The sequence below is a fragment of the Aulonocara sp. 'chitande type north' Nkhata Bay genome, linkage group LG5 (genome assembly GCF_057382095.1).
Source record: "Aulonocara sp. 'chitande type north' Nkhata Bay isolate Kocher_YH1m ecotype deep benthic linkage group LG5, A_spYH_male_GT1.1, whole genome shotgun sequence".
Lineage (NCBI taxonomy): Eukaryota > Metazoa > Chordata > Actinopteri > Cichliformes > Cichlidae > Aulonocara > Aulonocara sp. 'chitande type north' Nkhata Bay.
The window spans coordinates 36,808,973-36,836,464 of NC_141348.1; the positions used below are offsets into that span (position 1 = coordinate 36,808,973).

At 38.9% G+C, this 27,492-nt stretch overlaps 2 protein-coding genes across 4 annotated transcripts in view; one reads left to right on the forward strand and one right to left on the reverse strand.

Moving 5' to 3' along the window:
* Positions 1 to 27,492, forward strand: part of LOC147331189 (metabotropic glutamate receptor 4-like) — a 201,446-nt gene that overhangs the window by 5,236 nt on the left and 168,718 nt on the right. Inside the window, exon 1 of one of the 3 annotated variants that reach the window (XM_086293326.1) lies at positions 15,700 to 15,976. The exons of 1 other annotated variant lie outside the window; for it this stretch is intronic. The gene's annotated coding sequence lies outside the window, so the exon portion shown is untranslated. Of the gene's footprint in view, positions 1 to 15,699; positions 15,977 to 27,492 lie in introns of those variants that run through there. One more of the 3 variants, XM_086293325.1, reaches the window with a different exon arrangement.
* LOC147331190 (E3 SUMO-protein ligase ZBED1-like) lies at positions 23,696 to 26,369 on the reverse strand. Its single transcript, XM_086293322.1, has 3 exons — positions 25,021 to 26,369; positions 24,592 to 24,844; positions 23,696 to 24,424 (listed from the first exon to the last, which is right to left on the reverse strand). Exons 1-3 carry the CDS (start codon positions 26,136 to 26,138, stop codon positions 24,008 to 24,010), a joined length of 1,788 nt encoding a protein of 595 aa, XP_086149448.1. The 5' UTR covers positions 26,139 to 26,369; the 3' UTR covers positions 23,696 to 24,007.

Sequence of the window (27,492 nt, forward strand, 5' to 3'; positions counted from 1 at the left end):
GATATGTATCGATACATAGATAGGCGCTCTTATTTCAGTTGAGCTAGAATGGCCTGAGTAAAATTTGCCAACATAGCTCGTTTAGTTTTCTTTCCACCTCTGAATGTGGGTGAGGCAATAGAGGCTAGAGTCCACTATGATCATTCTGCACTAACCTGCATACTCTGCATGTAGACAATATCCTAACCCATTTGTTTTCTCGAACCCTCTTCTCAGATGATCAGCTTTCAGGTTGTTCATGGTGCATTTTTCTCTCTGTTATGTTTGAAGTTGTGAATCCATCATTTATTATTTAGAATGTGTGTTTTTTTTGTTTGGTTTGTTTTTTTTTAAGCTTTAAAAGCATTAAATTCTTACATCATCCATCCATCCATCCATCTTTTAAAAACGTATCCACTTCAGGGTCATGGGAAGGCCAATGTGGATTACGCTCTGGACAGGTCGCTAGTCTGTCACAGGGCTAACACAGAATAACAGACGTGCATTCACGCCTCTAGGCAATTTAGAATTACCAGTTAACCAAACAAGCCTCATGGGACTGTGGGAAAAACTGGGGTACCTGGAGCAAACCCTTGTTTTTGGAGTGTGGGACGAAACTGGAAGAACTGAAGGAAACCCACACATCACAGGGAGGACATACAAACGCCATGCAGAAATGCCCCAAGCCAAGCAGAAGGCGTAAATGCCCCCTGAGTTGCCCCTTAAATCTGCAGTAAATTATTTTTGTCTATAATGGGGCAGCTTAAGCTGTTAACACATCGCCTTACAAAAGGTGAATGTTTTGGCAGTAGTTGCTTATTTACCCATCTAACACACAAGAACACATAAACCATAAACTCAAGTCTTCTTTGTACAGACACTGATGTGGGAGCGTGTATGCTCTAAACAGAAACAGGCCTCTCTCCAGAAATTTGCTGCTCGCTGTTGAGACCGGCATAGCTTACAAAGAGGCTGCATGGCTCCTACCCACAGAAATAGAGCTCAAGTCACAAACCACATTACCTCAAATCCCAATCTCTGGTATTTGTAGATAACAAATTGGTTTGCAACCAAGCAAATGAGGGACACATGCTGCTGCCTAGCCAGCCTAAAGGAAGCAAATGTTTATGATTTGATGAAAATGCTAAGAATCACTGCCTACTCATACACCTGATTCACAGTCATACATCTCATGTGCTGCTTTATTTATACTGCTAATTGCACAACTGAATTTATGCCATTTACAGTATTGTGCAAAAGTCTCAAACCATTTCTACTTTCTTTATATTTTGCTATCTTTTAATTTTTTAAAATTTTTTAAAAGAAATACTTCTCCAGAATTCCTGAAGGATAGTCAATGCTCTTCTTTGGATATTAGTTTTGTTTGTTTTCTTTTCTGTCATAAAAGATACCAGACTACGGACTTGAGGTATGGGCTTTAAAGAGTCCAGTGAATGACTTAAACTGCCACTGTGTATTGTTCTACCAAGATATGCTTTTACCTCCCTGGCAGTATATTTGGGATCATTGCCATGTGGAAAAGACGATGCCAATCAGACACTTTCTAGATGGTGTTATTGGATTGAAATCTGACAGCACCTTTTTGCATTAATAATTCCATCAATTTTGACGATCGTTTTCCTCACTACGACTGTCTGAAATGCAGTTCCAAACCATTATAGGCATCGACTGTGTTTTACTGGTTGTGCATTAAACTCTTCTTGCATCCTCTGTGTACACTGATGATCATTTGATCTAGAAATTTGATTGCATTACTCCAGAACATAGTTTTTTGTGTAACTGGGCATACCGCAGGAAGGAAAATTTCTCCCAATTTTCCTTCCTTAATGATGACTTCTTGACAGCTGCAATTCTACTGAAACAATGTCGGATGAGGCTTTGGTGAACAGTAGGTGGACTGCTGGGAATCTTTGTAGAGCCACTTATGTAAGTGACCACAGTTGTTGCCCTCATTTAAACTTGTGTTGGTGCATTATATGTTAATTACCTTGTGGTTGTGTCCCGGTGTTTTTTAATAACCAGACAATAGAAATAGAATATTGCACATGAGGAATCAGTGGTAAAGCACAGGCCAATCAAACAGTTGTGGGCTGTGTTGACCCAACGTTTAGTTTCATATTTAGGGAGGGTTACACTTGAGGTATGGGCAATAAAGAGAGTTTCAGAAGAGTTTGCAGTTACAGTGTAGGGATGATGTAAATTTCCCACTGAAGCATAAATCCCCAGTCTGAAAGAACATATCCACTTTCAAATTTTGCTCATCAGCATTTTAGCACTTTATCTTTTGTCCACTCGCTCAGTTTTCCAAAATTTGGTTCATAAACACTGATTCATCCATTGAGCTAGGTGTCTTTTCACTGCTTGAATGATTCATAGATCACTGTTAAGCAGCTTATCAAAAAGAAAAAAAAGGAACATTCCTTTGAAAATTTTCTGGATTGAAAATGAAGGAAAAAGCAGCCAAATAATGAAAAACTAAGATTTTTGGACTTTACAAAATGACTGTTTAATTTTCTGTTATTTTTTTTCAGTAAATAACATTACAGATTTTTAATTTGCAAAGTTTGACATCTTCTATGACAGAAATCATTGTTTGTCCTCTAGAACAACAGAGACGAACTTTTTGATTTGCGGTATAATCTCATTTTGTACCGACCTTCCAAAACTGTTTCTACTTACTGCAGAAATCCAGATGAATAAATGTAATAATGTTTTACTTTAGATAAGGTTTGGTCAGGCACAAAAAACACTTAGATTCAATAAAAAGGTCACAGCTTTAGCTGAAAGTCATGTAACTGACTTACTTGAACCTATGACTAGAAAAAACTAATTAAACATGCTGTCAGTTAATGTGTCTCTGATAAATTTGGCAGATTAGTAATTGTTTCATCATTTTCATTAATTGTTTCTTCAAGTTTGAACTTATATCTGTCATCAGAATCACGATTAAAACATAAAAAGTGAGGATTTACACTGCAGTAATGCTGTCTTTATAGGGGCAGGCTTTGCATGTTATCCCTGTCTCTGCATGGGTTCACTCTGGGTACCCCGGTTTATTTCCACAGTCCAAAGAACCTTTTCGGTTAATTGGTGATTCTAAAGTGTCAGTAGGTGTCAATGGTTATCTGTCTCTCTGTGAGAGATTGCAGACTGCTCCAGGGTGTAAACAGATATGAGAGCAAAATGATAAATGTTTCATTTCAAGTAAATGCATTTGTATTAAAATGTGAGCCTAAACATTTTTCAAACCCCAAAGTTTTGATTGTTATGCAACTTAACACTGAAAGATGTAAGACACATCTCTCTTGATCAGATTGACAGCTTGTTAGCAAATGAGAGTCCATCCATGGAGAAGACACGAGAGCAAAGACAGAAAATCAATTCATAGGCATGTTTTCACAGCACTTCCTTCAACATAATAAACAAGAATGTTGGGTTTGAACTGGTGCATGTAGATTGCTTTTATTTAACAGTCTTTAATAGGCAATGGGTTGTAATGGGTCTATTTTATAAATATTCTTTTAAGTATGTTTAAAGCATTTTAAACTTTGATAAAAGTTAATTTTATTAATAACTGCATATTGAGTTTCTGTCTTCTCCATGCACTCTCCCTCTCATGTATTACCTCAGTTGCAATCTTACCAACCTGTTAAGATTAGCCAAGAGAATTGTGTCTTACAGTTTTTCAGTATAGGTCCCACCCACAAGATTTACTTTGCTACAACATTTTGCTTGCCTTCTTTAATTGTTAGTGTATTTCACAGCAAACTGCACAAAAAATAAATTGCATGCAAAACCATATGGTTTAAATGCTCCTTTTGTACGTCTAAAATGCCTCTTTTGTTCTAGCTATTGGAGTGTCGACCAAATAAGATCCATTTTAGTGATAATAACACCCCACTAGGATTTATGCTGAAGGAACCCAGTGTACACACAGATGTTAGGATGCTCATGGTACAATAAAATGTCTCTCAAAGTGATTTACTCTTTATCATGGGAACAAATCTGAATGGTATATTAAACTTTAGAATGCTCAGACTAACCATTCAACACACTTAAGGTGACATGCTTGCTGAGTGGTTTTCAGCTGAGGTGGGAACTCCAGCCTATAATGAAGTCTTGCAGATGAACTACTTTTAGCCACCCTCTTTGCTTCTCTGCAGTGAGGGGGGAAAAAAACTGGAAATAATGTCAGTAGATGCAGATTTTCAAGTTTTATGTTGTTTCTTCTATGGCCTTTTCTGCACCAGCTGTCTACAAAGCCATCACTTATCAGCACAGGTGTTGATAAAGTGGCTTCAATTATTGGTTCAGACATCTGCATTACAAATGGATGCCTGGGCCGTTACCCGGGGATAACTCCGGTTCACACAGTCACACTCTGCCAGTTGAGAGGAAGGTGTTTGATTCAAAAATATGGCTCTACTCAGAAATAGATTGCTCGGCTTGCTATGATGAGATTAGTGTGTTGCAGGTTTTGGTGTTTTGACAGAACATGAAGGGATCGCTATAGCTCCTGTATGGCTGACGTGCCCTAGCATTAGTGTCTATGGGCACTAAGGCGAAGGCTGAATCGTCTGATGTCCTGTGGTTATTCATTTAACTTTGCAACGGCTGATTAAACTACCTCTGCCTTCCTTTTATCAAAGCATGACATGATGACAGCTTGACAATGAAGCCTTTTTTATTTTAAATCTGCATTGCACCATTTACTGCTATCAGTGGCACAGACATATTAAAGTGAAACTTGCTGTCATTGATGCAGTTACACATGCAGGAACACAAAGGAGAACTGGCAATTTTTGCGATAAATTTACACTGTTGCAAGTCAGATCCTGCTATTGAGCTTTCAAATTAGCGTTGTAGATGAATGTGCATGTGCTATTTACAAATTGCACACACATACTTAATTTATGGAACATTTAACTAAAAAAGGGGGGCATGCAATAAGAAATGTAGAAGTTAAGGTACAAGTAAAGAGGGATCTGTGCAAGGTGTGGTTTGTGTTATTCCCGATATATCTGAGCAAATGGGAAAATAGCTTGATCAGACTTATCAGCATTCACACATGTGAATATTCACTGAAGCGCTGTGCTATTGCTTTAATCCTCAACACGTGGGCTATCATTAACAGGAGCTTCCTAAAATAAAATCAAAACCCTATATCTCTTCTGACCAACTGCTGTGCACACACACATAAAAGGCAAAAAAATGATTTAAGTTCTCTGAATATCTGTCTCAACCACATCCACCTACACTTTGCACACAGAGCACAAAAGCATATGTACATCACGTTGAAAGGCATGCACACAGATGCTCACTGACACATGGAGAAAATGCTACAGAGATACTTATGACCACATGCTACAGATATGAGAGATTAGATAGATCTACAAACATGCAAATCACAACTGCACGTAAGACTAAGGGGGTGGATGCAAAGAGAGTGTGTCCATGAGCTGTATGAGAGCTCTTCTGAGATCCCTCTAGCCCACCGTGGGTGTTTTGTCTTTCCCGCGAGGGATGCTCGTTGTTTTGCGGAGGCAGGTTCAGCTCTAGGATTAATGAAAAGCTCCATCTTAGTCATGAAAAGAGCATTTTCACAATCTATTTAACATCATGCATACCAAAGGCTCACATTAGGCGCTGTTGACTTATGCTAGCCTACAGCAGTGTTTTCTGATGCATTCATTGCCACTGCTGTGATCTTCTGTGGGTAGGCTGCCCCCCCTCCAGCCGTGCCCATTGAGTCTCTTGCATTTCTCATGTTCACTGTCAGAAAAGTCATTCTTCAGCGCTGAGATGAAATATGGTGCACAACTGGAAGTCTGAGGGAGTTATTGAAGAAATGAGAGTAATAAAGCTTCCCAGGACTTCAGCGTTCTTTTTGGATAATGTCTTTTTTTTCATCTGGCGATGGATGATTGTCCACAGAAAGAGAGGATTCACTGGCACACAGCATGGTATTAGCCAATTTAGCCAAACCTTCAGGTCAAACAGCACTCTGTGAACTTGCTGAGAGTGGGGCTAGGTCAAAGGATTGCAATGCAGGATGTTTCTATCTCAGTGGCCGGGCTGACCTAACCGAGACTAAAGTGGTGTAATAGGCTGCAGTGGAAAAGCTCACAGAAGTGTATTCCATGAGTGCTGGATGTTTTTTCAGCGGTTGCTCCTAGTGAATTATTTAGTGAACATGCTTGTAATTACACAGTGAATACAGCGAGGCCGATTGGGTTGTGGTGTGCCTAGATCATTGCAGGGATCACAGGACAATGTGATGAACTCAAAAGCATTCCAGGAACTGCTGCATACTGCTGCTCTCCTCTTCCCCACCGCCCTCTCCCCTTTAGCACTGTCAGCAATTTTCTCCTGTGAATGGCTGGCGTCAGGGCAGCCTTCTTAGAGCTTTTAAAAGGTTGTTAAAGGTCCTTGTGAGACATGGCCTCTATCCTTCCATTGCCACCCACACCCTCCACTGCCCACAAAGCCCTCAAAGCAATCACAGCTTCTCAGGATGTCAGTTAGCATTAGGGTATCACCCCCACCCCACCCCTTACGCCTGCGATCAGGGCTCAGCCGGGCAGGGTAACTGGGCCACTGCGAAGGCACTCACTTGTAGCAGCCAAGGGAGAGACCGGTCATCTCTGCCACAGTAACCTTTAAGAGCTTTTCAAGGATCGGGATGTGATGGCGTGGGCGATGAATGATGGTGAAAGTAATGCTCTGATTCATCTGTCGGTGTAAACACAGAATGACTAGCACAGCAGAACAAGATGCAGCTATGGACTCAAATAAGACACAAATGTCATCCAATTCAGTTTTTTAAGGGTAAGACAACTGGAGGGCCCATTATGTGGCCCTGCTCTCCAGACCTGTCCAGGTTGGTTCGTCTGTCAAAGTAAAATGGCAGGACTGCAAATTCTGCTTGACAGCGCATACTCCCCTTAGGGAGACTAAGTGGCATCAACCTGTCCTAGTCACACACTGTTGCTGACAAGGTGATGATGAACACCTTTCATTAAAAAGAGGAAGCTGGGGTTTTACTGTGAGAGAGCATGTTCCGGTCTTAATGTCAAAGAGAATGGCTGGAAGAGGGAGCCTTGGGGCCCAAACTCTATACTGTTTTATATGCCAAGAACTCCTGTATGTCGCCATGATGTACATTAAAAAACCCATAGGACCTGCAATTAGAGGCACACAAAAAGGTGGCTGCTTGGATTAAAGCACTCCCACGAAAATAGTTTGGATCTTGTCACAACTGCAGGTAACGTATGATATTTGGATTTATTGCAAAAAGACTAATCGTTCCAAATTAGAGTCCACAGATTGTGGAGCTTTGGTGCAATTAAAAACACAGATTTCTAGGGGGCAAAACATTGCAATATTGATAGATTGATTGTCTGGTATGGGGGAAATATCCCACCCCACACTCCTTTGCATGCAGATAGCACAACTAGTAAAAGTGGAGGTGGCTGCTGTCTCAGCCTGTAGCAACATTTACAAGGATTTACTGTGAAATTTGAAGATAAGTGGCAGATAGTAGTCTGTCTGCATACATACAGCTTTAGTTTTAACTTGTTTTTAACAAGTCGTGTCAACCTAGCAAGCATAAAAATTACACGAGATGGATGGGACCGCTTTACATGTAACTTCTCTCCTTGTTAAAGGTTATTAAACAGATGATGAGATAGGAGTCAGTAAAAATGAGTAGTTATTGTTAAATCTAGAATAAGGTTATAGCTCAACTCAGTTGTGTAAAATGCGAATGGATTTGATTTGGCTGCCTCACTGCTGTCCACTAATGAAGCTTTGGCTGCTGCAAGTCTAAGCACTAATTGGGTACATTGAAAAAAGCCCCATTAGAACCCATACTAACTGTGTCTTGAGATAGCAGACTTATTTTTGTAATAATAGTGAGTGCTGGGTTCAAGACGGTTGAATTTTTAGTTTGGCAAATCCCATGCGCATTGGAGCTGGCAGGCTACACTGAAGATGCCAATACAGAAGCCGCTTTGGTAAAGCAGTTAAAAGCTGCACAGCTTTAGATATAGGATGCTGTTTTCTGGGGTTGCTGATGCTGCCCTGTTTATACACAATTTTCATTTTACAGTATATTGCTTTCAATTGCATTTTAATCAAATGCAGGGAAAGCGAGCCTAGTGTAAACACACAGAAACGTCAACTGTGATTGCTTGACCCCAAGAGCTTTGGTATTAGGTGAAGAATTTTAAAACATCAGCTGTTGAAATAATTTAACATTGTATAAATCATTAACCATCTGTGGCAGTGGCTGCAAAATATTTTGGCAACTTTAAGCCCAGTACTTAGAAAACATGGCTTGATAAGCAATACTGACTCATCTGTAATTGCTTTATAGGGACAGGAGCTCATATCTGGCAAAAGAAATATTGCAGAGACTATTTTCCCCTGGTCACTGCGATAGCTTTTTGCTGATTATGATACATTTCCCCCCCTTAAATGTATGTGTATATATATATATATATATATAGTTTACTTCCATGGGCACCAGAATTAATCAGTGTGGTCTCATTTACTTTTGAGGGGGCACTGGCTTGCAGCCTCCAAACACACATGTGTTTTTAAATGGAAATTTGATGTGCTGTAGCTTCAAAATGCAAAGCAGAACCCTTTTTGTCAATATATATGTATATAGAACACTGCAGCTTAAATATCGACTGTCTTTGCCATCACTATGTCACAGTGCTGATCATTTTTGACAGATGTTTGTTATCTCTTAGGGAGGTAAAGAGTCATACTGCCTGGTGTAAAAGCAAATCCCTGCCAGGATGTCATCACATCAGGTGTCCAAACTATAAATATATATATGATATACAAAGCTAATAATTATTATAACAGTAAAATACAACAACTGCAACATCTGCTAATAATACCATCATAAAACAATTATATTGAGCTGCAAGGTCAAAAAGATTAAAACTTATTTCCATTTCCCACATTTTGATTGTTCAGCTGAACAAAGAGGGAAGATGTGGAGCATTGGATCCATTAGAGTCCACTAGCTGAATGTAAATTATGACATTAGAAGCAATAAAATAGCTTGGATCTCCCAGTAAACACTAGTGTCAGAAGTACCCTGGCTGCCAGCATATGGCTTCAAACGAGACACAGCTCCCAAACCTACAATCCATCCACAAATCATTACTGGCCTAATGAGCAACATCAAACCCTGACATTACAACATGTTACTACTACCTCCATGACAACTAGGATGGCAGAAAAAAAGAGCAATCCGTCCTTGGCTTTTCCTTTTCCTTTCCTTTATACAGGTTTCATACCCTGAAACTATATCAACAATCTTAGCACTCCAGAGGCTGGAATTTGTACAGTTTCTGCTTTGTCTCTGCTGGTTCATCTAAGTGCAGGATGATGATAATGCGTGTTATTTTACAGTAGAGGATTGTATCTACCCTCGCTATCTCAGTGGCCACACAGTGTTCAATTACATTGATTTTTTCCCCCCCCTTCTTCCTTTGTTGTCCAGCTGGATAGTTTATAGGCTTTGAAGGTGCACCATGGAAAAGAAGGCAAGAAACACGGGGGCGTACCTGATATCACTTTATTACCAGAGAATCTGAAAACAGCACAAAAGAAGATGAAAAGAATTTAAAATGACCACATTAACATATTACCCTTGTCTAGTAAGAGCTTTGAAATCCCAAATGATAATTTTTTAACCTAAAATATAAAGGTAGAAGGACACCTGTAATTACATAACCCTGAAAAAAATGCATAGATGTCAAACAAGACATCCTTGTTTCCTTTTTCCCGTGTCCACAGTAGTCATTGTTGAGATGCAAATTTCAGTGTTGCCCAAAATAATGTTCCTCTTTTTTTGTGATAAGAAACTTTGCATTTATTGTAAGATTATGTTAAGGATAAAAAAGGTGAGATTGTCACAAATGTAAAATGGATACATGTATTGTGAAGTTTACATTCACCTGTCACAATTAGTGTTTACTGTGCAATTACACCATTGGACTGATGGCAGTGTCATCACCATGGATCATGCCTGGCATGAAAAATGCAAAAATAAAGCGATTACAAGTGTAACATGAGTAAAGTTGTGTACACAGTGCCGTGCTTGTTAGGATAATTAGTATTAGAGAAAGCATAGGTTGAGCTCTTACTGGCATTCACAGAGCTATTTTGAGACATGTTAGGCATTGTCTTAATGGAAAGTCTGAGAAATGTATGCCTAAGTAGTGTTCTCCTATGACATGTAAACTGCATTATTGTGATACATTATATGCACAGAGTGAGACTTGCATAATCAGCTTAACTGCAGTGTTGCTCTAGTTGAAATATTAGTAAGATACGTTATTATTTTAATGCATGCAGAACGTGAAAGGTTTTATGATGGGACTCCAGGTTTGATTGATGATCTATCAGTTTTATTCAGAATTAAACAACAGCTCAACTCACTGTAAATATACTGAAATTTTGTATTGACATTTTCTGTGGAGAGAAAAATCCTAATGACGCAGGTGATCCTGTGATGTTCAGTCTTGTTGCCAACAATGATTTTTTTTTTTTACTCATCCAGGAAAATGTTGCAAAACTTGGCACAAATATTCAAACATTTTTTTGAACTGCAAGTTCAGTATTTTTTCACTTGAAATTGAATTGAATGGCCATCAGCGGTTTTAATCAGTTACATAGATATGGCCAGCGGGCACCCTCTCCCACGAAGCTTGGTATTCAGTTATCGTCCACTGTAATCAGTGATAAACAGAAATCAGCTCAGCTTATAAGTCTAGAAAAACCTTTAGCTGTTCTGTGATGAAGTGCATGTAGAACGGCATGTGGTAAATGACACAATTCAGCTTGGAAACACGTTGCTTGCTTACTAAAGATTGTCCATTCATTTTCTTCTGCTTACCCCAGCTGTCATAGGGCCAAAGATGAGGTACACCCTGGAGTGGTTGACCGCCTTCTGCAGGAGAGACACGCTCACATTCATTCCTATGGCCAATTAAGAATTCCCAATTAATCTAGCATGGTTAGGCTTCAAAAGAGCAACAACCTGGAATACCCAGGCAGAAGCCATAAACAAACAGGGCAAACATGCAAACCCCACCCAAAGAGGCCTGCTGGTGGATTCAAATCCAGGACCAGCTTACAGTGCAGCGCTAAACTGCTGCATCACTTTCTCTGAAGGTTGTAGGTTTTTCTTTGTGTTTTTTTTTTTTTTTTTTTTTTTTACAGTATTTTATACTGAACCAAACAGCCTAAAATCAACCAATAAGCAGTAAGCAATTTCATAAGCAAAATGTGATTCAAATCATTCAAGTCCAAAAGATATTTCTTAATCTCCTGGCTCATGTGTGACCAATGTCAGCGCCACTCCTGCCAGTGGAGACACTCCACTCATTACGGAGGAACTTCTCCCCAGTGGAAAGTGTTATAATTTTCCACTGATCCTGCAAATAAGTGGAAAGAGCCCTCCTACATGTGATAAGTATTGGACTGATAACAGCTGATAATGGCCATTTATGAAGTGAGCTGATAACATTCAAAACAGGTCACTAATGACATCAGCCTCCCCTGTATTTTGTATCTTTGAATTTTGAACATGGTTAACATTTTTGCAGAGAAACATCAATGTGAGGATATTTCAAATGTATCCAAGGAAAGCTTTAGACTTGCTACCCAGGCTCTGGGCAATTAGGCATCTCTTTTCTAATTTTATTCAATAGTATGTGAGATAAATATAATATACAGGCAACCTTATGTTATATAAAAGTTCTTTAATAGTAGTGCTACAGTTCTGAAACATTAGACGCTGACCTTTCTTTTACCAAAGGTGTATGTGCTCTGCCACCTTTCTCAAAGCTTTTCTCAAAGGAGCCCTGGACAGCCGCGTTCAGACACAGAAGGTTATTGTCTATATGGCTTTATGAAGTCAGGGCAGTCATTCAAAAGAAAATTTTAAAGACCATTCAGATGCCTGTTGTCACTGGATTGTGTATTGATATTGACAAGTCACTCAAATATGCTTATGTTTTGTTATTTTAATGTTCAAAATGATATTTAAATTTTGTTCTAATTTGTAATCCTTTTGCACAGCATAGTTTAAAAATCCCCATTAAGCTTATATTTATGCTAATAAATCCAATTCATTTATACTTTAAATACTTTAACATACTTAATTTCATTGTTGTTTATCTCACAGTTATGCATCAAATCAAGTTTATTACTGTGTTGATTTATATGTGATTGAAATACATAATCCTTCACATTAGTCCCAATATTTTTGTATTGTTGTCTTTTTATCTTTAGCATAATGTTATTGCACGCATATGAACAGGAACATTGATAATTTGCAGTTGCTCCTACTTTGTGCTGAAAGGCCATTTCAAGTTCTATTTTTTTCAGAACACATTACACCTGTTCATGAATATATGCATATCTCATCAGCCACACTTTGCAAGAGGCAGTTTTCATGCTCACAAGCATTGTTGTGTTGCATGTGAATGCAGGGCTCGAGTTGACGTGCTTGTATAGTTTAATACTTACACTCATTGCTGCAAATTGAATGTAGTTAGTAAGTCGCGCTAACTTTTCAAAATGAAATTCATTTCCAGGCACAGTCATTTTCTTGTTTAGTTATTACTTCAGATGCAGACAAAATAGGACCATCTTCCAAATGTATTTCTGAACATATCTTTGTTAGACGTAATGGGTTATGAATGTGAAATGAAAATAATCACAAATTGGTTTCCAAGGTTGTGTCAGTTAATTAGCACCTGCTTAAGTGGTCAGTGGAGATGTCCACGTCGTACTGTGGGATGAGGCTGTGAACAGCATCAAAAGAGCGCCCATTACCCAAAAATGTTCTGAGTAATAGTGGAAATTATTGAAAGTGTTTCACAGGGGCACTCTAAAGGCTGCATAATGCAAAACAAAACAATGCCACAAATTAGCAATATTACACAATACATAAAGTAAAAAAACCCACAACAATAACAGTAATAAAATGGAGAATTAATATGAGCTGATTTAGTTTAGTACATAACAAGAGCACAAATGAAATCTTAAGGAGCATCACTGCCATGTTCTCTTTTTTTTCTTTTTAAGAAGTGGTCTTTGTGCAGGAAATGACTACTTATATTTGCTGCTGGTAGAAAAAGAAATCTCATTAGCAGTCGAGCTTCATGCTCTGCAAAATTGTCATTGACATCCTTCTCTCCTGCCCCCTGAAGACTTGTTACAGTGTTCAGGGCAACTTGTGAAGGCATGGCAGTGTAAACTGATGTTTGAACTGTGACATGAATGCAGACAGAGAGGCGGTATTATTTTCTAGAAGAGACATCTTTCTCCTCGAACAATGGCCCCCTTCTTTTTCATTCAGATACTCTTATTTGATATTGCATTGTCGCGCTGTCTTCAAAAGTGTCACATAGCAATTACACACTTGTAAAGACCTATAGGCTGTGCAGTTCAGACATTTGCACATTATGCTCACTTGTTGGCTGATATGCAGGGAAGGTCTGGTGTTTGTTCTTTCTTTGATCTGTTTGTCTCACGTCCAAAAAGATGCACTGGAATTTGTTAGGCTGGCCTCCTACTCTTCTCTTTGTCAGCATAGTCTCTGCTACAGCAGTATTATTTGACTTCAGGTTTATTAGCAGGGTTCAGTTGTGAATAGCTGCTTACAGCACAACAGATGATTCACCAATTTTTCATTACTCATTCTGACAAATGCTGAAACTAGTATTACTGTCTGACACAAATTCCTGCCACAATGTTTTCATATTCTTTCTCAAACAATGCAAGGCAGTGATCACATTTAAGGTCACTGCTATCTCACATTGTATTGGGGGTATTTGGCAAGGATTTCTTTTTTATCTCCTCTCAAGCAATACCATTTATCTTATCCAATCATCTCCCCTTACAGATCAAATAATGTTATATACTTACTTTAGTCAGATCTATGCGCTCCTACTTCTTTTCATACAGGACTTTTTGCTGCTATACCCAACATTCACAGTCTCAATTTTTACTAAGCTTGAATTGAGCTTGGGTCTATAGGCGACTTTCTGTGACATTTCAATAAACAATTTCTTAGTCTTTATTGACAAACCCTGTCAAAGACTGCCAAAGCTGTTCCGCTGTAACAAAAACATCAGCTATGACTTAGACACAGTTGCCAGGTACAATTTTGCTGCACTTATGGTAAGCTGAAGCTGGTGAACAGAAGGCTTTCCAGCCTACATTCTGCCTGCCTGTGCATTTCGTGGTGAATGGCTACTCTCACTTGCAGCTCCGGAAGGAGTGCCCGTACTGTCAACATCTGCTGCAGGTCTCAAAGGACCTGCGGGCTGTTGCACTATAGAGAATGTATGCTTCTAATTCATACAAGCATTTGGATAATGGGAACTCTGTTCCTGAAAAACAGAAAAATAAAATTCATACTCACATCATCAAAGAAAGTCAGAGAAGATGGGTCATAGTGAAAGGTGTCTTTTCAGGTTAGTGAACGGGTGTCCAATCTCATGCTGAAAGCATAAATATAGTAAGTATGCATAAAAAAGCTTGTCTGTATGCATGATAAAAAGATGATTAAAATTAGCCTTCAAGCCTACAAACAAAAACAGACACATTTTCACAGTAGCCATTACATATGAGAGGGTCTGTGATTTCAAAATTAGAGGTTTGCAAATTGATGAGCACTGGTCAGTGGACATTCAGAAAAGGAGGATGGCTGCATCAATGGGATCGTGGTGATGAATTCTAGTCTGACAGAGCAAGTGTAAAATTGATTCGAATTAGACACAGAGAACAATTACATGTTTTGTGTGGACACTATCAGTGTGCACGAAACAAGACTCATTTTCTCATTAATTTAGCTATAATCCTGTGTTGCATACCCAAAGGCACAATACAGTACCTTACTGCAGGGTCTCACGGTACAAAGCGCCTTGAGGTGTCCGTTGCTGTGATTTGGCACAATATAAATAAACCTGAATTAAACTGAAAAGAAGAATGTGTAAACAAAAGGCAGACATTTCATTATGGTTCTGGACACGTGTCAGCATTGTCCAGTCATTTCACTCAAAGTAAAAAAAAAAAGTTGACTCCTAACTAATTATTCTTATTAACGTAAAAATAAAGTTTGCTTCTGAAAAATTGCGCAGCTGTATGAATCTTTGCTATTAGGGGAGAAGAAAAATCTTAACAATAAGCATTAAAGATAAGATATAAGATAAGATCATGAAGAAAAGGCTGCTGAAAAATCACAATGGCATGCAAGAGTGTAAGAAAAATAACACATGCCATGTATACAACATCAGTAAAGATAAGGCAACGTTAAATAAAAAAAGGAAGTAGCAAACTAAGACAAAAAATGGTGCTTTAGTTTTACTCCTACTTGCAGAGTTTAATCCCTATATAAAAAAACAAAACAAAACAACACAAAAACCTGCCTCTTTGCCCTTTTGTAAATGTTATTGATTTCTGTTTGGGGGAAAGAGCGCCCTCTACAGCAACCCACATTTAATACCCATTCACGGCTATTTAAAACCGTGCAGTCAAGCCAAAAGAAGCCAGGTGCACATTTTAATTAAAAACACATTTTTCCAATTACAGCTGAAACCGTGAACCTAAAATAAAAAGCGAAGCAAATGTAGTGAGTTCAAGCAAGCTAATTATGGTAAATTAAATGGAAAGTTACAAAAGATAGAATCAAAGCTTAAGGCTACCTAACTTTATATGTTTGCTTAACGCCAGGCTGCAGCACTTGGGAGGTTGATGGCTTCATTTTTATTTTAGCATTCAGGTCTGGGCTGCTTCCTAAAATTTTTGTCTTAAGTTGCATTCATTGGGAACTCTGGGTACTTTAAATCTGGATCTAAGAAGGCAGAGAAGGAAATAAGGAAAAAAGATGAATGTTTTCTCTTAAGGTACCTGGTGAGTCTTTCCAATAAAATAATCGGTGAGTCATTGTCTTTTTTGTTTGTTGGATTTACTGATGGCAGCCTAGTGTAGCGCTGTGTATAAAGTGGGCTGTTGTTAGTGCTGTGCAGCCTGTATTGCTTAATTGTGCAGTTCCATTGTTGGGCTGGATTTGTTAACAGTCATGTGTACAGAGGCTGACAGAAGGCTACATGCTGACAGTGCTGTGTACCCACAAAGCTCCAGGATGGAGCTCATTAAGGTGGATGAATGAGTGGTCAGATCACCTCTTCAGTGCATCATTTTCATGTTATTTCATCTTTGCTTTGCTTTTAAGATGCTCTAAATTGGGTTTACTGTATTGAAAATGACCCAAACAATGCTGGACATGGATGAAAAGAGCATGGCTAAATTATGGCTGGTTTTACATTGAGGATTTAGGCTGTTGTTTAAGCATTTATAATGACTGAAGCTGTTATTTTACTATTTATGGAAAGATTGTTTTGCATTTACGTGATCAGGAAATTGGGCAGCTTTTCATCCGAAAGTCCAAAATAAGTTGGAATTTAGTAAAAACAAACATTCCCCCCCCCCCACACACACTTATGTCTAAAAACTGTATTGATAATATTTTTAATTTGAACATTTAACATGATTAATTTCTTGCATTTTCTCAAAACTTTAAACACAAAACCAGTTTCAACAGTGCTTAATTGGTACTAAGGGGTCCAAAGTGTGCCAAGAAAATATCTCAGACACCAATTCACGATCGCCAGCCTGAACTATTGATACAAGGCATCATCCATGCTTTTATGTTTATGCCAAATTTTGACTCTGCTACCTAAATGTTTGTGAGGAAATCAAGACTCATCAGACCAGGTAGCGTTTTGGCAATCTTCCATCATTCAGTGTTGGTCAGTCTGTCCAAATATTAGCCTCTGTTTGTTGTTTTGAACTGCCAGGAGTGGCACCTACTGGGGTCTTCCTCTACTGTACCCCATCTGCTTCAACAGTTTCTTCAACGTGTTTTGTGTTCAGTGGTTATTTGAGTTACTGTTTCCTCTCCGTCAGCTTGAAGCAGACTGGGCATTCTACTCTGATACCTCTGGCATCAACAAGGAATTTCTGTCCAGAGAGCTGCCTCTCACTGGAAATGTTCACTTTTTCACAGCATTCTCCGTAAACACTGGAGATGGTTATGCATTTCCTAAAACACTCAAAACAACCTGTCTGGCACCAACAATCATGCCAACTTCAAAGTCACATAAATCACCTTTCTCATGCTTGGTTTGAGCATTAGCAAGTCATCTTGACCACACCTGGGTGCCTAAATGCTTTGCTGCCATGTATTTAACAGAATAGATATTTGAATGAGCAGTTGAACAGGCATACCAGTGACCGATGAGTACGTTTCTTTTTCTTATGAGTAAATCATAGTGTGAGAAACATCATACTAAACAGTTCTTCTATTACTTTACAAATGTGGTCTGTTGCAGCGGGTCAAATTTCTTCTGAAATTACTGAAATGATTTTGCTCTTTCTCCTCTACCTCACAGTTAGTTTCCATCCACTGATATTTTCAACATTCAGCTCAACGTTGCTGGCTGTGGGTTCTGAACTGCCTCAGTTTCGGGCTTCAGGTTTATCATCCTTAGCAACAAGTGCGAACAATTCTGTGTTTAAGAAATGGCATCTGTGCTGTAATTTAACTTTTGCTTCCTGTGGTTACCATTATGCCTCATAACGGAATCACTGTGCAGAATGTGTTTTAGTGAGTGGGGATGTACTTAGAGTTTTACAAAAAGGTTAAAGGAGAATTGCAAATTGCATCTAATTAGGTGAAAACAGTTTAACGTTTTGCCAAAAGAGGGATTGATTAGTTTAGGACATTGAGAATTTGCTTCAGAAAATGCGAGTTAGTGTTTTAACAATTCAGGAAAGCTGTAACAAAGCAAGGTTGTGAAAGCTGAACTGAGGATAGATTTTACTGTTGGTTGTGCAGTCTCTTCCTTCCAGCTTATTTTGTGCTGTGTTGCAGAAATTACAGTAGAAACACTGTCCTGTTGTTAACATTGGGGATATATGGTGCTCTTTGTTAGCTTGTGTCCCCTGTTGACTCTGTGGTTTTTGCTTGTTTGCAGGTCCACTTATGTGTTTCCAAGAAAGGACAAGGTGCAGAGACTTAAATTTTCACATAATCAGCCATCTTCTCTGAGATACACTGAAAGACTACGTTTCTCACGCTGCATGTGGTGGAGATTATGAGCTTGTACTCAGAAGGGAGGCCTTCCGATTCAGGCTTTTACTCTCTAGAGTCCCTGGGCCTTATGTATTTTGTATTAGCTGCTATAGATTAAAATTGTTCATACAATTTTCTCTGGGGGATTGAAGGTGATGGCTCTGCATGAAATTTGTTGCATTTTTCTATTTCTCTTGCAATTTATATAAAGAGCCTGGTAGGATTTGGATTCGGCAAACAGACTTAAGACCAGATGAACTGAACAGCGGCTGTATCTCGTGCCCTTAAAGTTTGTGTGACTGCACATCGCTTTGTTCCCATTATCTTGAAAAATCTAACGAGCAGACACTATACTTGCAAAACACTCATTCTTACAGATATGCCCTAGTTTTCCATATGTTGCTGCTTCAAGTGATTCAGTTGGAATTGGGTCTGTCAGGGGAACAGGTTTGATAAGACATAATTCCTTAATCCTGACAGGCAGGCAGGTCTAGCCCAACAGATACAGTAAATCAATCAGTGTGTCTGAGAAGTACCTGCCTTCAGTATCGACTGTGACCCCACCACCCCCATGCTATTCTCACGCACACACTTTCTAGGACATGCTCTATAGTCTCTTTTCGCATTCACGCTCTGTAAATATGAAGCTTTGGTACATTATAGTCTAAAATACAAAGTTGAAAAGCGAGTGTATTTGACCCACAAGATGAAGTATGGTAGGCATCATTACCAAGAGCCGCTTAGTGTCAACAGGAGGCTGGAGATGGTTCACCTCATACCATCTTTTTACTGGGCCATTAACCAGGCTCACATAGTGCGTAAGAATGAGCAGCCTTCAGTGCCTGAGGCTTTGAGAGACCAAGGTGTTTGGATATATTTTAACCTGTAGATTCAAGCCTGCCTTCTGAATCGTATTCAATTCAGGCCCCCAGGTATGCATGTGATGGCTGGTAGGAACTGAAAGCTTTATAGGGAAATATAATGGTGATGAATACTAAACAGAAATGGCCCCCCTGTGTTTTTTTTTTTTTTTTTTTTTTTTTTTTTTTTCCCCCCCCCTAAGATGAGAGGCTAAAGAATGCATTGGAGGATAAGACACTGTGAACCATAAGGGTGAGAACTTGAGGATTGTGGAGGTGTGTGTTTCATTGTTAGAGCAAGATAATAGTCATTGAATCAGTCAGTCAGCGAACAGGAAGTCAACAATTTCTCCCTTTCGCATAGCGTCTTCAACTTATTCAAGCAGCATTATATTTCTCCCACCAGACTTCTGGGATAGGAGAATCAGGGCTTCTTCTCACATTTCAGTCCATTTATCTCTTGCTAGATGTGGCTCAGTGGCCTTTAGCCCTCCATTAGCCTGCACCAAAAAACATCCAGCGCAAGTAACCAAAAAAAATTTAGGGATGGCCCACTTCTTCTCCCCCCCTCTGTTTTCAACTTTGACTTCCAAATGTCTTCCAGGATCTCCAAAACAACACATTGCATTCGCTGTGTTTGGGGAAAACACAGCGACGGCCTCGTGTTAATAAGCCTTGTTTGCATGTTCTAAAATTTCTGTAGCTGGCACAGAAATGGAGCGGCTCTCTTGTGCGGTTGTCATAAAGTTGATATTTCAAGAGATAAATTACACCCTGGTTTCCTGAGGGTTCTCAGCGAAGGGAAATCAAACGACCACAGTCAGCTATTGCATAATATCATGTCTTAGCAAGATTTACCACATATCTCAGGGTTCTAAATAAATCACAACTGTCAACTGCATTTTGCTGTTTCTGTAATTAATGCGCCCTGGAGATAAAATATTCAAGCTCCCATCTCTCTTTATATCTAACAGTGACAAAACACATCAGATGTCGAGGGAAAGAAATTGGGATCATTTCAGTCATTTTCCTGTCTGTAAAATAGTTTTTCCCATTGGACCACTTTGGTAGTGATGTACCAAATCCATACATAATACTGGACATGATTCCATCAGTGTAACAAGTTAATTGATTCATTTTTCAGCAACATGTAATATGTAGCAGCGGATCAAGTGATCAGATGATTACTAGAAAAATCATTTACTGTTATTTATCAGCAAAAAACATGCACTGATTACTAATTTTGTCTTGCTTGTAATGTTACCAAAATGTAAAAAGGCACAGGTTAGAAATTGGACCCTGAAGAGAACAGCAGTATCTACCGTTATCTTTCATTACAGCAGCCAATCAGTGGGCTTTGCAGGGTGTAGCTCTTTTGATAGCTTTAATTTATTCCTTCATGTCTTCTCTATTTATTGGCGGTAACATTTTTGACTTCTTCCATTTTCACACAAAAGCTGAGCTTCATACTGAGCTGATAAAATGGAACTGAAGGGGGAAAAAAAGTATGAAACTTTAAAAAGTAAAGGTTTCACTCTAGATGGAATTTAAATTGCATGAGAACTTGTGAGTTTGTGAATGAACAGTAGGCTCAATTATTAATGGTGGGGAGGTGGTGAAAAATTATTTGCATATATGTGCTGATTTAAAACCACTGACCAGAGCAGGTAATAATAAGGTCACCACGTCTTCTTTTGAGGAATCATGTCTGAAAGTCACAATGCAGAATCAACATGGTCAAATTGGAGTCCAGCTCCATCTCACATGCATTTAAACAAAGTCCCCAATAAAACCTCACACATAGTACCTAAACAGTTTGAATATTTTTACACAGTGACATCCTACTTTAAATCATAACTGGTAAATAAAGCTGCAGTTTTACATGTAAGGGGACAACATCTTACATTCAGGTCCTTGCCAAACACGTTCAAACAATGTCTGTGCAGACAGTGGCACAGAAGTGCACTGGTAGTGATGCACTTTTCATCAGCCAGTAATGATTGGTTTGCCAGAACTGAAGGGGGGAGTAACAATTGTGCAGGATTCTGCAAATAGAGGTCTGGTGGAAAAACCAAGAAAGATTTAAAAAGAAACTTGCTGTTCAAAGAATTTATTTTTCTTTAGAATTCTTTTCGATAATTCAGTAGTCTGCCCCTTTCTCCAAGTAGCGCAACTGCCAAATTGTGCCATAATTTGAAGTCTTTCTTCTTTGTTGTGTTGAACTAGAGCGTTGTAGACAGACACTGATAAATATTCTCCTCATAAAAGATTAGAGAATTTAGAGTCTGGAGACCTGACATTGTTTGGCAGATGCTAAGTACTATAAAGTGAAGCACCAGTGTAGATGTCGCCTCGTGTCTCTGATGGACTTCTGAACTCACACTCTATCCAAGAGCCAAGGCAAAGCAAGCTAGCTACCTTATAATGATTTATGAAGTTTCCACTGCATTTCTGAGCTCACAGCTTGTCCAACCTAATCATTTAAACAGCAAACTGTATATAAAGCTGTAATTCTTTCATTTGGAGACTAAAAGGAATCCTTTATCTGATGGGTTTTTAGGGTATATGTATTGTTTTTGGCTTTGCGGTTTTTACAATTCAAAACAAATCTGTCGCATATAGTATTTTATTCTTTTTAGATGTGAGCATGCATGTGCATGCAGTTAGAGTGGGGTGTTTTGCTTCACACACACACACACACACACACAGACACACACACACACACATATATACATTTCGAAAAATATTTGCAGATGCATGCTTCTGGGCTGACAGTGGCTGGCTGGAAAATTTCAACATTTCGGCCAACCCTGACTGATACTCTAATTATTTTTGCAATATACACACTCCCTGCTGATTTTTTTTTTTTTTTTTTTTTCTCCTGAGAATTGAAAAGATGATATCAGTAGGTAAAAAGCTGTTTGAATAATTACTGTGGAAATTGTGCATCCTGACTCTTCAGGAGTATTTATACCTTGGGCCACTTTTGTAAACAATAATTATGGTAAACTGGAATAAGTATGTAGGCAGATTGAGCCAAACTTTTTTGTTTTTATTCTAATTAGGCAAATTAACACCTATATTGGAAGCTGTCGGTATTAACTGCATGGCTTGGCTGAGGCACTGCTGCTTAGAAACTTGACACACTCAAGAGAGAATAAACCTCACATTCAGGCTGCACAGATCTGAATGAGGCTTCTCTCTATTGTAAAGGATGACACTAACGAATATCAAGATTGCTCTTTGTCTCAGATGCGTAGTTTGACAGCTGGCAATAAAAACTCTTGTCATCAAGACCCGTTCTGTAGTTCTGCATGGAGGCGTTTGAAGGCTTGAAGATTTGTATTATCAATATTATGCAAATATGCTTTAGTAGTAACTTTGTGCAGAGCTGGAATTGTGTCTATACTTCTCAATAAATTCCTTATCTGAAACCTGTGTAACAAAAGAGTTTGCATTGTTTTGAGCGCATTAATGGTTATGCTTTATAGTTCCAAAGTTTGGGGCACTAAGAAATAAGGTTCATCTTTAAAGAGAATCAAATTTGCTGTTATATAACAATGAGTACACAATGAGTCATAAATTATTTTTGATGAATGTCTCCATTAAAATATTTCTGATGAGTTTATATTTAGTGAGAACAAATGTGCTCGATGTAGCACTAACACTCATTGACTAAAAAAGAAAATCTAACACAAAACTGACTCACAAAACTGCTCTATAATATACAAGAAGAGAGTAGATGCAGGTAAAAATAATCACTGTGTTTTCTGTTGTAACAGTACTGGAATTACTGTATTGTGGTGCTAAAAATCAGCTCAATGACAGATGGCCTAGCTCACCCTAGTGTTGTGCACCGATTGTATGGCAATTTCTTTTTCTTTTTCAGTTCAAGAAATAATTATTTTCCCCATTCCACTTTTAAGTTTGATTCACCCGATCAATATGTCCTTTTAAGGCTTATTTCAGTAATTTTTTTTCTTTCATTAGAAACATAGTGACAGCCTCTTCCAAGCTCTCAACTCCTTGTGTGCAGCTAAGCCCTCCTCTCTTCATTCATTTTCCTCAGGGCAGCCTACTTCTACCTTCCTATTGATCTGCTGTGCAGCATCAACATGCTGGAGTGTCAATTAGAGAACCCATCCTGCCCATCTGTGAGAGGAGAGCTGCAGCATTTCTCAAACTTTCCCTGGCTCACTTGGCCATCCAGCAGCTGCTCAGGTCTCTGAAGATAAAGAGGGGAATAATCGTTTTAGAATAAATAATAATTTATCTCAGCTATACCCTTGTTCATATTTATAATGTTCCTTTCACAGCACTGATTAGAATGTAAAATACTTGCACTAGCGGTGTGATTTCTAATGTAAAGTGATAAATATTATGAGGGAATTTAAAGGAATAAGGGCAGATCTGCAGAACACATTTGTCTGCTTCAAAGAGAACACCACTTATTTATTTTTTCTCAGGTGGATTGCATTTGTAAGTAGTGCTGTCAAGAGATTAAAAAAAAAAGAGATTAATTAATTATGATTTTTAATTAATTGATCTAATTAATCTCTTTTTTAATCTCACCTAAAAATAGCTGAGGAAAGCCCTCAACTTATTGTGGCAGACCAAAAGACTGATATAACAAAGAAAGTGACTTTATAAACTCATTTATTGTTTAACAAACGTTAAACAGATGCAACCATTTACATACTGTTGTATTCTTTTGTAAAATAAGTGGAAAAATAAATACAAATAAAATCAAATAAATTAAGTGCTGCAAGTTAGCACATCAGAGTTGCTCTTTTCTGAGCAATACAGCACTGAAATTCCTCTGCTTCAGATAATGAAAAATAAAACTGACATTGCAGTGCTGCAAGTTAGCACATCAAAGTATTCTTCCATCACAAAAAAAAAGTGCTGAACATCAAGCAATCTATTCTAGTAGGCTACAAATGACACAGCAGCTATGCTGACCACATGTGTCTCATTTCTTCTTCCTCAGCCAGTCGCTAAGACACACCAGCCTGGTAACATTTTCTGGAAGCAAGGCTGCCCTTTTCTTTTGCACTATGTGGCCTGCAAGGCTAAAGAGTCTCTCACAGGGTACAGAGGTAGCTGGGGAGGCCAGGTACTTTTGTGCTAGGACTGACAGCTTTTCATAGACTCCTGAGTGAGCATACCACCACTGCAGGGGACAGTCATCAATACTGATGCTGGGTTCTGCTCTGTAGCGCTGCAGCTCTCCAGACTCAATTCCATCTTCTGAGTCAGAGTCAGACCCCAGAAGGAGTTCGCTCCTCCTCTTCTTCTGAGCTGGTCCATCATCCTCTGTGGAGGGCTGGAGACTATCTGCTCTTCTGGGCTCTGCTGCCTGGAGCATATTCTCCAGAATGGTCCACACCTGAATGAATGAATGAATGAATGAATGAATGATTGTGATTAAAACTAAGTGCTTTTTTATTTTATTTTATTTAATCTTGTAAAGAACTTTGTGTTCCATATAATAAATAAAAGTTTGATTTGATAATGAATTGGACTCATTAGTCCAGCTTAACCTTATTGTCCTACCTGTTCCCTCTTTTCTCTTGGAAGACATTTCAAATCCTTAAACCGTGGATCCAATGCTGTGGCCACCTCGAACCATATCTCGTTGCCATTAGCTCGTCGTGCTGCCAGATCCTTCTGGAAGGCATTCTTGAACTTCACCACGTAGGCAGGATCATCATCAGTAATGTCCATGACACGGTACAGATGGCGAAAAGCAGGCAGCACTACAGAGCAAGAGACGTAGGCCTCACCACCCAGCAGCTCTGTCACATACCTGCAGAGGTGGAGAGGTTTGCTAAATAAACCTAGCTGGATTCATTTAAATCAAAGTGTAACTGGTTTCCAATTTAATTGTCCTTAAAAGTTCCTTGTTATGTTCATTAATTTTGATTTTACACATGTAACAGTAGTTTATATAATTAAAATGGGAAGGTGTTTATTTGAACTTACTTGCATGGTTCAAGCAGGAGCTCCAGCCTCTGCAGTTTCGCCCACTCAGCTTCGGTTGGCAAGACCAACCTGTGGTTCTGTTGGTCCAACGTAGCCTGGACAGCCTCTCGGTTACATAGGAGGCGTGAGACCATTGCGAGAGTCGAGTTCCACCTGGTGGGTACATCCTGTATAAGTTGATCGCTCTTCTTTCCGAGTGCTACTTGTTGTTGGTTAAGTTCTGTGGTACTCGCAGGGCTTTGTTTAAAATGACCAACAATCTTGCGGCACTTTGCCAGTACACCGACAAAACCACTGCTATCGAGACATACCGTGATGGTCCTCTGGAGAATGTGAGCATTGCAGGCGATGTGCTCATATGGAAGTGCTCTCATAGCAGCCAGCATGTTTGCTGCGCTGTCTGTGCCAATGGTGGATATCTTGTTTTCAATACCCCAGTCATTTGCTACCTTGAGGAACTGTTCGGCGCATTTATCAGCAAAGTGCCTGGTTTCTGTTCTCATGACGGTCAGTGCAAATGAGTTGAGGTTCCACTCACTATCAATAAAGTGTCCAGTCACCCCAAAATAGCTGTGGTTGCCAGCTGAGGTCCAGTGATCTCCGGTTATAGCAACACAGATGGGAGAATCCTCCGCCAAAATCTCAAGTTTGTTTTTCTTTTCGCCGTCGTACATTTTGCTGATTTTGGTCGTTACTGTAGTCCTGCACGGCGGCTTGTATGACGGGTCATTGGACGCAATTTGCAACACCTCTGTCAATCCTTCGTCCTCTACTATATTTATCGGCCTACAGTTCATCGCTATCCACTTGGCAATAACATTAGTCAGCCTGTCGGTCGCAGACTTGCTCATACGAGGGGTATTCTCTAGTTTTGTTTGGCGAAAAGCTTTGCTCTGGCTTGCTATATTGCTAACGTCTTCACTGCTAGCTGTTGCTGCACTCGCGGCTGGGTGCTTTGCGTTGAGGTGATAGGCCAAACTTGAGCTGCTTCGGTGGTAAGCAAACTCCTTCTTACACTCTAGGCAGACCACTTTACCTTTGTCAATGGTGCCGCCGGGGCGTTTATGAAATACAAATTTCCCGTTCATTGGGCCAACAACTCTCAGATGCGCCTCCATATCCACACTGTAAGCTAATCACCACTTCTCACCTTGACCTCACGACGTGACTCCACCCCCAACAAGTCAAGCACAAGGAGCCCAGCACATAAAAACGGATTTTATAACATAGCAACTCTCATACAAAATCAATGACGTCAAGAGATTAAAAATTAGATTAACGAGATTAAAAAACATAACGCGCTAAATAGCATTGTAATTAATTAATCGCAATTAACGCGATAATTTGACACCCCTATTTGTAAGGGTAGGCATGTTGAGGCGAGTGAAGCGAAAACGTTTTATTTATTTATTTTTAAGCGAACGCAGGCTGTTTTCAGCATTGTTTCGCTCAGTAACCAAAGTCTGGTGTGTTGCAGATCTCTTCCAGTGGCTTTATTATTTCCAAGACTGGTTTGAATACAAAACAGCTTTCTGGAAATCAGGTTCTAAAAGATGGGGTTGAATGTGAAAACAAGATATTCAACATCAGGTTGTTTTTATTTTTATTTTTTTCAAAGGAGAGCGTGCCACTGTGACATTATTGGTCTTAATGTTTCCTGACCTCGTCAAATCTGTGTATATATTTCTGTCATCCCCATCTACTCTAGGATATCAGCAAGAATACAGCAGACAGGCACTGGTAGAATATCATGAGTCTTCTTGGTTTTTGAAAATGAAGTTCAGTTTTTAAGTATATAACCTGAGTCTCTTTCTGTCTTTACCCCCTGCTTCATGAGAGAGGACGGCTGATGTGCAGCTGCAATTTAAATGGCCAGCGACTGTGTTTCTGAGTAGAAACTAGAGATGGCACGATTTTTAAAAAATTTTTTTAAATTTTTTTTTATGTCCGATATCATATATTTGGATATCTGCCGATACCGATATGAATCCGATATAGTGTATTTTGTAATCAATACAACTTTTTTTTTTTTTTTAAATAAATCTCTATAAACCTACACCATCCTCCCTATTCTGATATTTTAAAGAGTACTTAGCAGAAATATTAAACAACCTAACTAATAGGGTTGCCAACTCCCAGCAAAAAAAAAAAAAAAGGGAACCACCCCCCACCCTCCGCCTTGTGATGTTTAATCAACATAATCAACTTTAATTTAATACACGTGCATTTAAAAAAAAAAAAGCAGCACAGAAATCAATTATTTTTCTACAATAATTAAACAGATTCAACATCTTTCTTCAACAGAATTGCAGACTGCAAAGATGGAAATAGTACTATAGCTTACTAGAGTATATATTAGACTTAATAGTTACTATATACAGTAATGGATTTCTATACATTTAATCAGATGAAAACTTTGGTTGTAAGATTCAGATAATTATTTATTAGTCATTTTAAATGAAATAACAAAGA

Bases quoted from the DNA above. Each gene is read 5' to 3' on its own strand.
- LOC147331190 (XM_086293322.1), bottom strand. From the start codon at position 26,138: ATGGAGGCGCATCTGAGAGTTGTTGGCCCAATGAACGGGAAATTTGTA. The intron at 24,845-25,020 runs GTAAGTTCAAAT...CCACCTCTGCAG, and splicing joins CTCCTGCTTGAACCATGCAA to GTATGTGACAGAGCTGCTGG. The intron at 24,425-24,591 runs GTAGGACAATAA...TCATTCATTCAG, and splicing joins CAAGAGAAAAGAGGGAACAG to GTGTGGACCATTCTGGAGAA.